The 13268-nt window shown below is 40.9% G+C and overlaps 1 protein-coding gene across 1 annotated transcript in view; it reads left to right on the forward strand.

Annotated features, from left to right (window-relative positions):
• Positions 1-13268, forward strand: part of CHD7 (chromodomain helicase DNA binding protein 7) — a 119876-nt gene that overhangs the window by 44411 nt on the left and 62197 nt on the right. The window contains exon 4 of the mRNA XM_025041112.1: positions 11050-11191. Within this exon, the coding sequence (XP_024896880.1) occupies positions 11050-11191 (142 nt within the window). The remainder of the gene's footprint in view (positions 1-11049; positions 11192-13268) is intronic.

The raw sequence follows: 13268 nt of genomic DNA on the forward strand, positions 1-13268 counted from the left end.
CTTTTCCCCCCTTGGTTGTTTGTGACTAATATTCTCAGTCAATGCCTCCTATAGGTGATGGTTGTTTTTCTCCAGGTGGGTGGAAATACCTCGGTTGTTTGTGACTAATATTCTCAGTCGATGCCTCCTACAGGTGATGGTTGTTTTTCTCCAGGTGGGTGGAAATACTTGAACGGAACACTTTTGTTGAATACAGAGATGTGCAAGTGACAAGGGAGCTGATGTCACGTGACCCAGAGACTCAGGAGGCCACGCCGAGGGGGCCGCAAGAATGTGTGCCACACCTTTGTTGGCCCTGAGGATTTGACCACTTGTATGGCCACTTGCTGATTTATGAAGTGTGGTCAGGACAGTCCTGAGAAGCCTTCCTGTCGCTGATGGGGGTGACCATCCAAGAATTTGGTAACCGAATAGAGATTTTCAGTAGATGAACAAACCCACCCATAGCTTTGTTGAGCCACAGGGCATCTGTCGGTCAGATAGTGTCAAATTGTGGTCTCATTGTTCTGCTAAGTCTAGAAAGGAAATAACATCCCGAAGCAAGGATAAGGAGAATGCATACAACTACATGTAAATTCTGAATAGCATAGCAGAATAATTATGTAAATTGAATATGCGGTGATGAAGGTAATAGGGGGTTTGGGTTATGTTAGTACTGGGGTTGAATTGCCATAGCAGTCTGCTTTTAAGCACTGGAATACAGCAGTGGCAATTTTGTTTTGCAAAACGTTATGTGATACCAGTTATTTCCATCCTTGAATAAGTTAACTTGATGAATTTGTTTATACAGAAAATAATTTTCCTACAGAGGGCTCAAATAGAGGGAATAAACAGAAGTGTAATGAAAAATGTAGTGTAGAACTACTCACATCTTTCCCGTTCAGCTCTGTATGCCGCATCATCGGCGAGGTTCTGCAGACAGATGTGCTGTCCTTTGAGCAGGTGGTGACGAAAGTGACCCACTGGTGGTCTGGCTCGTCTGCATTGGTCTGTGACAGGGAGAGAGCTTGTTCTGCGTCAGTCACACACTCTGGGTAATAAAGGCCGCGAGAAAAGATAACCGTTGTCAGTGGGGTTGACTTTCCTTGTGTGCCTTTATGGTGTCCTTCTCACTACCTGTCATCCCACCTCATTCTATAAAGTGGCTGAGGTTTGGATCTGTGGCCTTTCCCAGTGAACTGGCCCTTTTGGCAGCCAAAATATAACTACATTTGTCTTGCCTATGCAGAAGGACCTAAAAGAATTTGCCAAAAGCTGTTACATAGAAAGGTAGTGAAACAAAAAGACCTTCAGCATTTCAGAAGGAGATGTATAAAATCTTAACGAGGAGACACACAGCCACATACATTCTTTTTTCTATTAGAAACATGTCTTTTTTTCCCTTTTCCTTTTTGTATTAAACATATTTTTTTCTGCCCATTTTTTCTTGTGCTCTCCCCAGGTGTCCTTGTAGTTTTCAAATATTGGCAGTTTATATTGAGAATCAAAGCTGAGGTATCTGTGGGCCGGAGAGGATGCCATTTTGCATGTGGAAGGATTCATGGAGCTGAAATCTGAGGATTTACATTCTTCTTTTCAATGCATTTTCTGTCGTGTACGCATGGCCCTTGTGAAATGAGAGAGAATTTGGAGAAGTCCTATCTTCGAATGATTCTTGAAGGATTTAGTGGTCCATAGCTATATAAAGAGTGTACAGAAAGAAGGGAACTCGGCCAGGGATTGGGACTTGACCACGGCAGCTTCAGTTACGCGAAGCCACGGAGAGAGAGCTGCTTCTGATGCTGTTTCTAGGAACACATCTTGTTCCTTGTTCTGTTTTCCACCCTCAGTATTAAAGTTAGTCGAAAACCAAAATGTTCTCTCTCAATTAAGAGTGAAGATATTTTATTTTAAACTAAAAAATGAACATACTGCTCTTATTTTTTGAAAAATAAAGTATCAAAAACATGTAAATATACTGTTTGCAAACCATGCTATCTCAGTCATTAATATGTGTGTTAACTTTCTTCTGAGCAATGTAGCTTTTTAGATGTTTTCTCAGCAATGATCTAAGAGAGCAGCAGTATTTTACCCAAGAAATGTTTTTTTTTTTTTCAGCCAGCAAGCCTAATGGTGGCATATTTTGGGAAACTAATACATATTTTATCGTTTACTCTTACACATGTAAAATTTCTCTGTAGAGATTACACACAAAAGCAAACCATAAACTAGTTTTGCCAATAAGTACAGAAAACCCAGGTAGTCTGATGTCTCCCATCAGGTACGAAGGTAATAAATAAAATTAAACCACAGCTTTTCTTCTTTCTAGTTTCTTGTTCATTCTTTTACTCGGATGCTATGACTTAGTGTTGACCCAAGCCTACGTAGTTGGAAAGACCGAATTAAATTTTTTGGCCACTGTGCCTGCGGAAGAGAGTATAGATTTCTTTAATGTGTGGTCACAAGATGGACTTCTGAGCCTTTTCGGTGTTGGGGAGGAATGAGGAAGGAGACGCGCTTGTGCGTTGTGCGTCTGTCCCCAGGCGCGCCCTGCCCAGTCTCCGCTTCATTAAATCCAAGCTTCAGCTCAGAGATGGGACCAGGTGCCCCCTTTTCTGCTGGTCTCAAAGGTTATCTGCTCTTTGACAAAGGGGCTGTCGGGTCAGGCCACATCGTGGCCCATCCTTGATCTGACTTGTCTTAAATCAGCTGAATGAGCGGGGACAGAGAGTTGTCAGCCGCTTTTTAGTGCAGACCCTGATATCTTTGACTTCATGTGGTTTGGTCTGTACTCATTGGGGGAAGAGAATGCCTGACAGCACTGACCCTTAAAAGCAAGTTCTGCTAACCCATGCTGTGTGCTAGGCTCAGGGAAGGACAGCGCTGGGACTGCTGGGAAATTTGTTTCTGCCGTCCAGCGAGGTGCCGTGGACTTGAAGGCAGTGGCCTGCTGCCTCTTTGGTGTATGTGGGAGAGGGCGATGTAGGTCCCACCTTCAGCTCTCAGTGTACCAATCCAATGAAAGTTGAGAGGTGAGGCGGCCGTGGCAGTAGGATGCTAAGGGGTATTTTTCTGGAGAAACAGTCCTTTGAAGTCTCTCTTAAGTAGAATTTTAGGGTGGAGCATATGTTGCCACAGTAGACGTGGCATGATGTTAGAACCGAAAGATAAAGAGCAGAAGGAATCATAGGTCGATTTTATAATTATTATTAAAAATGTCAACATATGAAAATGCTTTTGAAAAATATGAAGTTCCGTACAAATGTAAGATTTGTCACATGCTCTATAAAGATCTTTTTGCTAGTTGTCTTCCGCCCAAAGGCCCCTTTGAGTCATTGGATGCTTGTGGAAACCACCATAAGAGCATCAGTCATCTGAAATGCCAGCCCTCACTTCAGCCACCTTTACATGTGTGGTTTAAGCTTTAAAATGCTAAATAGGGAAATGGAAAGTGGTTTTTTTTTCCCCCCCAATATTGGAAAGATAACACCCTTGAACTTTTATTAGAATACTAATTTTATATGTAGCCCTGATTCCTGTGGGAACAGTATAATTTCATGGCAGTCCAGCTTCTACTGTTAGGGTATGTGGTGATATCTTCTCCTTCTTGGTTTTACCATTTACTTTGCTTAATTCTCCACCTGTCCACAGCACCTGATGAAAATGTGAGTAGGCAGCACGTCTCATTTGTTGTAGTGACTACCTGGCTGATCAGAAAAGACAATTATGAATGCAGGGAGTGGCGTTCTGACTACCAGACTTACCATCACTTGTCTCTCTTCCTGGGTCACAGAAATGCCGTGCATAGATAAGAGTGACATCTTAGAATTTGGCATAAGCAGCCAAATAGTTTCCCTATTGTCGGCACTTGGAAGAATATACTATAGTAAAGGGGCATCAGAAGGCACACCTTTTATATCAGGTTCGTCACGTCTAACTTATTCAATTCTTCACGTTGTATAAAAGCGCCCGGCAGTGCCAGGCAGCCAAAGTGTCTAATGCGTATGCGGAGCTTCTGTGATCAGATAACATAGTAGCTACCTAAACTTCTTTTCCATGTTATTTCTGGCAGATCTAAATTTAATCCATAAAACTCAATAACCTTTAGATTTTCAGTAATTATTCTTGATTGCATGATGAGTCTTTTTTTTTCTTTCTCGAGAGTATGTTCAATATTAAAACCGGATTTGGCTCTTTCAGGAGAGCTTTCAACTGCACGTTCTCTTTCATTGTTTAAACATCTTTCTTTTAAAAAATGGTCAACACTGTAGAGATCCTCAGGACGGGATCCTAATGCCATTTGAAGGCACCCCAGGGATGATCCCAAGTAACAGGAGACATTCACCAGGAGTGGTTCCAGGGCCTGAAGGACACCCCAAAAGGCAGGGCCAGCGCTGGACTTCTAAAGAGCTCTCCTGGGGAGTTTCCACGCTTCAGGCCAGTCCCGGGACTCAGACGTGGGCTCTGCAGCCGGGCAGGTCGGACTCCGGTCCTAGGACCTGCTTCTGGCCTGAGCGTGTCACCTGTTTGACCGTCAGTTTTCTTCATCCTTGGGAAGTTTGATCGTAAAACGTAATGGTGTGGGGGCATGTTGAGTTTTAAGTACACATTTTAAATGAAAGCAGATTAGGTTTCTGTATCTTTTCTACTTTTCTATTCCTTTCCTGAAAATTTAGCTTAGTTACTGTACTTAGGCAGCACGTGATGCTGTAAGAGATACTTAAGGTAACCATTTAGATTATTTGTTTTAGGAGCGTTCAGTCCAGTGACTTTCAGCGAACTTAAAAAACAAATTATTAATAGTTTGTCACTGAAATCATCTTTGTTCAGAGACAAAATAGAACCTCCTCAACTTCTCTCTCTTTTCTCACCTCTTTCTCAACTTGAAGAGTAGGGTGAAGAATTTGTGGGTGGAGTTTAGGAGTTGTGGGTGGCAAGTCACCTGCTTGAAGTGAAGTGTGTGGGCGCCAGGCTGGGTTACTCAGAGCACCCAAAGGCTCCCTGTGCCCAGGACAGGAAGGCATAAAGGGCTCGGGCCACGGTTCTCGCTTCTGCGTCCCCATCCCACCCAGATGTTCTCTGCCCCAGGCTGGCTTGTGGACAGTCTCAGACCGGTTGGGCCATGTGCCAAACGCTCCTGGGGCCTTCACCTGGGACTTCTGAGGGCCTTTGTGTGAAGCTGTTGACCTGGGGACCTGTTGTCTGTCGTGTAGTTTGTTTTGTCTCTTTCCTCTTTAGTTTAATTTATCCTGTGAATTTTATGACATTCTAGTTTGGCTGTTAAGTAAATTTTAGTCTTAGGACTTCATTTAAAATTTTTATTTTGTTTTGTTGGGTTAATTTTACTTTCTGGTGTGTCATGTTTTATGTTGCCTTAATGTGAGCCTTTTAAACTTTTAGTGCTTTCCCTTGTCTCTTTTTCAGTTTGCCTCTTTATCTTTTAATTTTTTTCATCGTTTAAAAATTTAGAGCAAAATCCTATACTCTTTGAGAGGCTTGTTGCTTTCCTCTCTAGCATCATCGAGCCCTTGACCTTAAGACCTTAATATTTATTTTGTTATGGCATTCTAGATCTTTTAGATTTGCAACATGCACAATCATCCTATGCCATGAACATCTCTGTCACAGCTCACCCATTAGATTCATTTTCTTTTTTAAATTAAAAAGTTCTTCGAGCATACAAAATATAAGGATATGTTTCAATACCTTTTACTCATTTTCTGAAAGTTTATAGTGTGACATTTTGGCTTGAGATCCTGAAACCAACATGATGAATGTTGATGATGCAAGCCGCAAGGTTGATCTTCCCCAGTGTGATGAGAACCTCGTAACTTGTCTCATCTGAAGGGCCTGTTGGATCGAGAACCCCCTCCTACTGTCCAGACATCTTTGCTAACCGACCGTATTCTCACCACATGTGGTTCCACAAGAGGATTCCTTTTCAAACTTGGATTCCTAGGCCGATGCTGATCAGTACATTCTGTTTTGTAGTAAATCAGGGCAGCTAGCTGGCCTTCTACTAAGTTCTGCCTGTTGCATAAAGCCTTGTTTTAAAAGCCTATACTGTTTCTCACCACATATAATTAGTCATCTATGTGTTGCGTCTGAGCTGGGGTGAGTTCGGCCAACCACATTTCAGGTGACGTCTGTGACTCAGCCCGTTGTGGTGGGCTCCTGCCATTGTAAGCTGATGAAATCCTTCCTGAGGCCAGATTCCTTAGAGTGTCCCTCCACCTGACAGATGTCCTCTGAATACAGAGTTTGCGTCCCCCTCATGCTGTTTCCTGTTGAGTTCTCATCATTATGCTGTGCGCTTTGATCATATTGTAGGTAGTCACAGAACTTCAGAGCTTGGTGTGGCAGAGGCGACCTAAGTGTAACTTAGCTTGGACCCTGAGCACGTACAACTGCCAACCAGCATGACCCCACTCATGATGGAATGGGAGGAAAAGGTTGGAGAAGGGACAGTGGTCCTTCAAACTGCCAGCAGCATCTCCAGAAAAATGTACTCCTTCCAAGATCATACTGGCTTGTCGAGCTTCAGGAGTGGGCGGCTCTGTATCTCTATCTCAGTAGCACCAGTAATGATAGGTGATAAGGATCAGGAAGTGAAAGAACTTTGTGAGTAGAGGGGAAGTATATAGATACAGTGGTTTTGAAAAATTGCTAAAGTTCGCTCTACTTTGTAGTACTTTAGCTCCATTTTACTGAGCTTCATGGTTGTTTAATCACAAAGATCGAATTTATGTGGGATTTTCTTAAGTAAATTAATGAGAAGAGCACTTACAGAGTAGTGTCTGGCACGTAGTAAGGGCTGCATACGTTTTGTTGTTATCTCTATGACTTGTACTGTTAAGTTAAATCAGTCAGTTAACATTTATAGTAACCTACCTGGTCAGGCACTAGAAATACAGATAAATGAAACAGTCTCTCTTCTTTTCAAGCTTACAGGATAGTTGGAGAAAGACACACAGACACACACACACACACACACACGAACACAGACACACACACAGTGCTTTGGTTTTAATATTCTAGAGTAACGTTACCACCAAATTTTGTGTATTTTAAATATCTCCTGTGTGGGGTACGTCAGATGTCATGTAGGTGGAGTGAGATCTTTCTGATCCAGACGGTGGTGGCCAGAAAATGCTCCTCCGAATCAGTGACGTCCAAGTGAGGTCTCGTAGACGAGTGGACTGGGGGAGGGGGAGGTGGAGGTGGAGGAGATGGGTGGGCACTTTAAGGAGTGGGTCTGCCTGCCTGCAGCATAAAGCATACAGGATTTGGAGTGTGGGGAAGTAGAAAAATAAAGGTAATGTTGCCACTTACGAAAATTGCAGAGGGCCTTGTATGCCAATGCTGAGAATCTTGTACTTTAATACATATGGGATTGGACTTTAAGCAGAAGAATGATCCAGTCAGATGTGTGTTTTAGCTGGTCATTCTGGTGGCACGTGGAGGATGGGTCTGTGGGTGATGTTTTGGTGGCAGTACCACGCCACTGAACTAGGAAATGTGGGAGGCCGAGCAGGTTCAGTAGAGGGGTGAGGACAGGCGTGATTTCTCCAGAGCTGAGGCTGTTCAGGTCCAGACTCGGAGAGTGTTCCCTGCACACGCCTGGTCTGTCTTGGGATCTTCACTGGTAGGTCACCGCGAGGAAGCATCACTGCAGCTGTTGGAGGTGTATCAGCATTCTGTGTCTGCGCCTGGCAGCTCAGTGGCCTCATCCTCAATATTGTAGTGTCAGTTTAAAGGATGTTTCTTTTTAATGACATTCTCTTCTCCCCAACTGGAAACGCCGCCCTCTTTGTGCATACCAGCTTTCCAAATTACAGTTTGGAAGAGGAATGTCTGCATGGCTGTGTTTTGGCTTCGACATTATTAAAGACTAGCTGGGAACTATACAGATTTAAATAATGACTGTAAATGTTGGGGTATGTGTCCTTTCTCCAGCGGTCTGACTGTGGGTAACCCTGCTCGGCGATTATGAGGGTGACGAGGCAGTGAGGAGGCAGCTGTGATGGTCGAGGTGGGAAATGTTGTTTCTGGACCGAAACAGTGGTCGTGGGCACGGAGAGGAGCAGCCTTGGGGGTGGTTGCCTGCTTGTTTGTTCTTCTAGCTGGCCTTGAGGAATGTTGAGTTTCCTTCCATTCATGTGGCTTAGACGACATGATCACGATGAAGTAGGGTCGTGTCCATAAGTCTCTGCAGTTGATTCGGCCCAAGTGGGTTCCGAGCCACAGCCAGAGAATATGTTCCCAGACATATTCCCAGAATACACTTCCAGCAGCTCATCTTCCAGATGTGTGTGGCTGTTGGCCATTTGTGTCAAGGTTTTCATCCATTATCCATCTCATTTAAACCTCGTAACGAATCTTGGAGGAAGATATAATTACTAACCTTATTTTATAGATGAGGACACAGAGGCTCAGGGAAATTAAGTGACTTATCCAGGGGCACAGACGGACAGGTTGCAAATGGCAGAGTTGGAACATGAGCTGAGGTCTGTCTGACACAAGTCAGTGCTCTTCACCACTCTCCGTTACCCTCGTTTGTGAAAAAGAAAAATTCTAAGTTTGGCTTTTTGGGGGCAGTTTTTATATAACACTTGGTTGAAAAATCCAAATTAGCTTATTGCAAAATAGCAAAGGCCATTTAATTTAAATAACTTGATCTTTTCCTCGATCGTAAGGTCTTTGGGTGACATTGAAGATTTTGTAGCTTTTTTGACTTCTTAGCCTGGTTTTGATTTGTATGTTGGTGTCATGAGAAGACATTCGCGTGGAAATGCTTAGCTGTCTCTGGGCAACATTAATAGCGCAAGGTCTAACGAGTTTAGAAATCTTCGCGTAATCAGATCTGTGAGGAGTGCTTCCCTTGGCTACAGGCTTTTTGTCTAAGCATTTGGAGAGGTCCTGCCTGACTTTTAGCAGCCTTGGAGGTTCCACATAGTTCAGTCTTGGTAAGGGCAGATGGAAAATCATTAGCACTTCTTTCCTTCGCAAATTGATATTTCATGAAACCTGGGCTCTGACGGGCTTTAGGACAGTAAGCCTTTTACTCCTATAGGCCAGTTCACACAGGGTGCAGTAACCCCACTAAATTAAATTGTGTACTTCACTCGGGCGCAGAGAGGTCACCGTGGAAATCACTAGCTGCCAACTTACTTTACCTGGCAGTGATCCAACTCTGTGACAGGCCTACCTCTGATTTAAACAAATTTGAGAAATATGTAAAGTTTTGGAAGCAGTTTTGCACTGATTTGATAAAAGAAACCACAAAACACTGCAGCGCAGGTGTTGAGAATGTTTGAAAGCTGATTGAGGGAAGCAGATGGCTTTAGTCAGTGGCATCCAGCCAAAAGAGCAGGTGCTGGTCATGTGACCGCTGGTTACCAGGGTAATCTGATTGCTCTTGGCGTGCAGATGAAAGGGAAGGGGCCCAGCGTTCAGCTGTAGTATTGTATAATTTGTGGCAGTTAGAGCGGAAATAAATGCTGGAAATGGAGCCTCATAGTGGGGGAGACTTCTGTCCATGTGTAGCGTAAACACTAGGACAGTTGGATGAGGAACTGTTGTATGGATTTTTTTTAATATAAAAAATATTATTCTTTCCGTGGATCTTTTGTGGACTTAAAGTTTTTAGGACACTGCTCTCTCTCTCTCTTTTTTTAAATAACAAGAACTCTTTAAACCTAACTGCCATTTGCTATAATCTTGACTTGTAAGTTATTTCCTTATGTGGCTATTTACTATGCTAAAATGTTAACAAAAACAAGCTCTGAGCATTTAAAAATAACTAGTTTAAGATTCTCAAAGATTTTATTCATTACAAAAATATATTTTAGGTGTGTGGTAGATACTTTATTATATTAACAAATACTTCTGAGACATTTTACATGACACATGCTTTACTTAAAAGCGTATAGATGTCTTGGCCTCTTCCTTTTTTAGTAGCTGAGGTTGGAAAAAATGCTGTTTGATGCATTCTGTCAGTATACTTTTCTAGAAATAGTCAAACTTTGATAAATAAACTTTTATAAGTTTTGAAATCATCTCTTTAGTTTTCAAATTTTATTAGAATTTTAGGCCCTCTAGAAAGAAAATATAATCACTACTGAGGTTGTATTATTTCAAATGTTGGATAATAAATTATTATAATTGATATTAGAAAACTTTGGGGCCAGTTCGAAAATTGGAATGGAAGGTAACGCTAAGTGTACATTCTAAAAGAATGTAAAATAAGGGTTCTAAAGGTGATGGTAAACTTAAAAACTTTTTTTTTCCGTATAGTTCATTCATGTCTTTTGACTTATGTAATACACAAGTCCTATTAACTTTTGACAGAAACATACTATGGAACATGTACTTTAATTACTGGGCTTGCTTTGCTAGATTTTTTGTTTTGGAAACCTAGTTTTTTTGGGGGGATGGCGGGGGGGGGAGAAGCTATCGTGACTACCTCCCCTAGCATCAAAATAAAGCTTATTTTTAATTGAAAACATAGCATTAAAATTCTGTAGAAAGGAAATTGCTATTTAATTTGTTATATTTCAAAAAGTTGTAAAATGGATAAAAACAGAGCTGGATAATATAAAAGAGAATACCTAATAGTACTGGTGAAAAAAAGACTTAATAGAAGTATTTATAACTATCTGCATGAGACACAGAAATGATCATTCTAGTTTTCCTTGAGTTTTTAAAAAACATATTGTGTACCTTAATAACTTGATAACAAAACTACTTAATGCGATTTTTTTGTTGTGTCTTGGTGTATTGGTAGGAATTTTTGAATTGTCTAGACGAACAATTGTACTCTGTGTGGTATTAGGAGTTTTTGCATGTAATTTCTTTTTAATTAGGTCAGATATTTGCTAAAGGTCATCAATTTGCGTTTTGCCATAAAGACTTAATCAAGAGTGCCATTTAACTATAAGTGGCCAACACGCATTGATTTATCAATTGTCATTGATATTTTAGGGATATTAATGTGGGAAATATAAGGCGTAGGGCATGTGGAAAACCTCATTAAAAAGTGAACACTAAGTGATCCACTTTGAATTCTAGTAATAAGAAACCTGATTCAGAAGCAAGTGCTTTGAAGAAAAAGGTCAACAAGGGAAAAACAGAAGGTTCTGAAAATTCAGACTTAGACAAAACGCCCCCACCATCTCCTCCTCCCGAAGAAGATGAGGACCCAGGTGTGCAGGTAATACCATTATTCTGATCCCAAGCCTTGGTTTCTTCGCGTGGGTAACTTTAGCTGCGTATCAAGTACACTAGACCTCCCCTGTCTTTGTTGTAGAGCTGCTTTAAAGATGGCTTTATTGTTGTCTGGAACATTATATCCATAGTGATGAGAACTGGGGTGGCGGGGGCGCAGCAATGTGAAATTAAACTCCTGACTTCTCGCTTTTGCCATCTTTGACTCTGGGATAAGTAAAACTGAGAATCTTTACTTACTTATGTAAATGTATCTTTTGATTATGTACATGTTAGTATTAATATATTGTTGATATATTGGTTCAGTTAAAACTGCATTCACATATCTCATTTTCTCTGAAGTTCATTGCTTGTCAGTTCTTTTATTTTGCAGAACAAAAAAAGTCAAGATGTAATCTATAGCTTAAGATTTCTGATATCCGATGGTCATAGTTGAGACATATTCATGTAATACTAAAGTTTCTACGAATGAGTTAGTGACTTTCAGAAAGGCAATCCTGCAAAATTTTTCAATTCTTCGGTTCAGATTCTCCTGACTTTTGCAGACTTTCACAGGGATCAGTTGAAAAACTAGCCCCTGAAATAAACATTAGGAATTTAGATTCTGGTGTGTAAAGCACACTGCCTCCACTGATTGAACTGTAAGGTAAGGGACCCTTACACGTGACCATTAAAACTTATTTCCTTGTTATGTCCCCTAGAAGCATGTCAGCGTCGTCCACGGGGATGGCTGGGAATGTAACCTCTGTGCATGACGTGTGAGTTATCAAGGAGCAGTTACTGAGGAGTCTTGCTGGAATAGGAAGCCAGCCCCAGAAGCTTTCCTGACTTTTTCTAATGGATCAGTGCTCTGAGCACTTCCTGCCTTCCCCTCTCCCAATTCACTTAAAAACTAGAAACAAAATATTTGCAGCATACAGCTCTATTTTAAAGAATTTCAAAGAGTTGTTATGCTCGTTTGTTTTTGTGTTTAGTAGAACGCCTCGATATCTGTAGTTTCATAGAATGGCCTAATCCAAGAGGACCTGACAGGGAGGAGGGAGGGGAGGGGAGGGGAGGGGAGAGGAAAGGGAGGGTATGAATGAGTGTGTTTTGGTTGGTTTAGTTCTATAACTAACAAAGTGATACCTCTGGCAGTTTCGGTTAATTTTGTAATTTACTTTGATTTTACTCGGCAGTATAAAAGATATTGAGAAGGTAAGTAGATATCTTATTTTAATTGCTTAGAGAGTTTTAAACTAAAGTATTTTAATGATTTTGAATTTCATTTTTATGCTCAATGGTGTTTTTTTCTCTAATTGTGTTTGCTTAAACTAGGACTTTTATGACAATAGTATTTGGACAATATTAAGAAGATTTATTTACACAAGTCAAGAAAGTTCTGTTCTTTCACGAATATCGCGGATTTTGGGAAGTCTATTTGTTTTAATACAGACTCAAATGGACTTTATAAAATACTAGTTTTGGAGTTTTTTTTCTTCTGCATTTCAGTTACAGAAGAATTTGAATCAATATAAATGAACATTGGTGCATCCTTTGTAATTGGCTGACACTTATGTGTAATGGGTCCAATAGCTAATGCAGGTAGCTGCACAAGTCCATCTGATGTGGAAGGCAGGCCTCGCTTGGTGTCTCTGACACAGGAAGTAATGCCGACTGCTGTATTTTGTGTTTCTTCCTTTAGCACGTGCACAAAGGGCATAGAGCTAAACTTCTTGATTGTCGTGATGCATTTGTTTAAACTTTAGTAAATGCCATATACTTTTAATGAACTCAAAATTGTTTCACGAAGTACTACAAACAGTGAGTTTGTGGAAACACATTTCAATCTTCTCTTCGGTATACCTGCTTTAACTATAAGTAACTTTTCAAGCAATTCAAGTATAACAAGCTGACCTATGATTTTAGTGTCAGTTCAAGAGCTTTGAATTATAGTTTAAACATAATTCTTACATTTCGTTTTGATTCACAAAAATCTTTCAAATAATAATGGTTTAACGGACCGTAACAGAAGCATATCATATAATAAATAATTTTATATTGGGAAACTGTAAAAGGAACCA

Source organism: Pteropus alecto, unplaced genomic scaffold (assembly GCF_000325575.1).
Source record: "Pteropus alecto unplaced genomic scaffold, ASM32557v1 scaffold87, whole genome shotgun sequence".
NCBI lineage: Eukaryota > Metazoa > Chordata > Mammalia > Chiroptera > Pteropodidae > Pteropus > Pteropus alecto.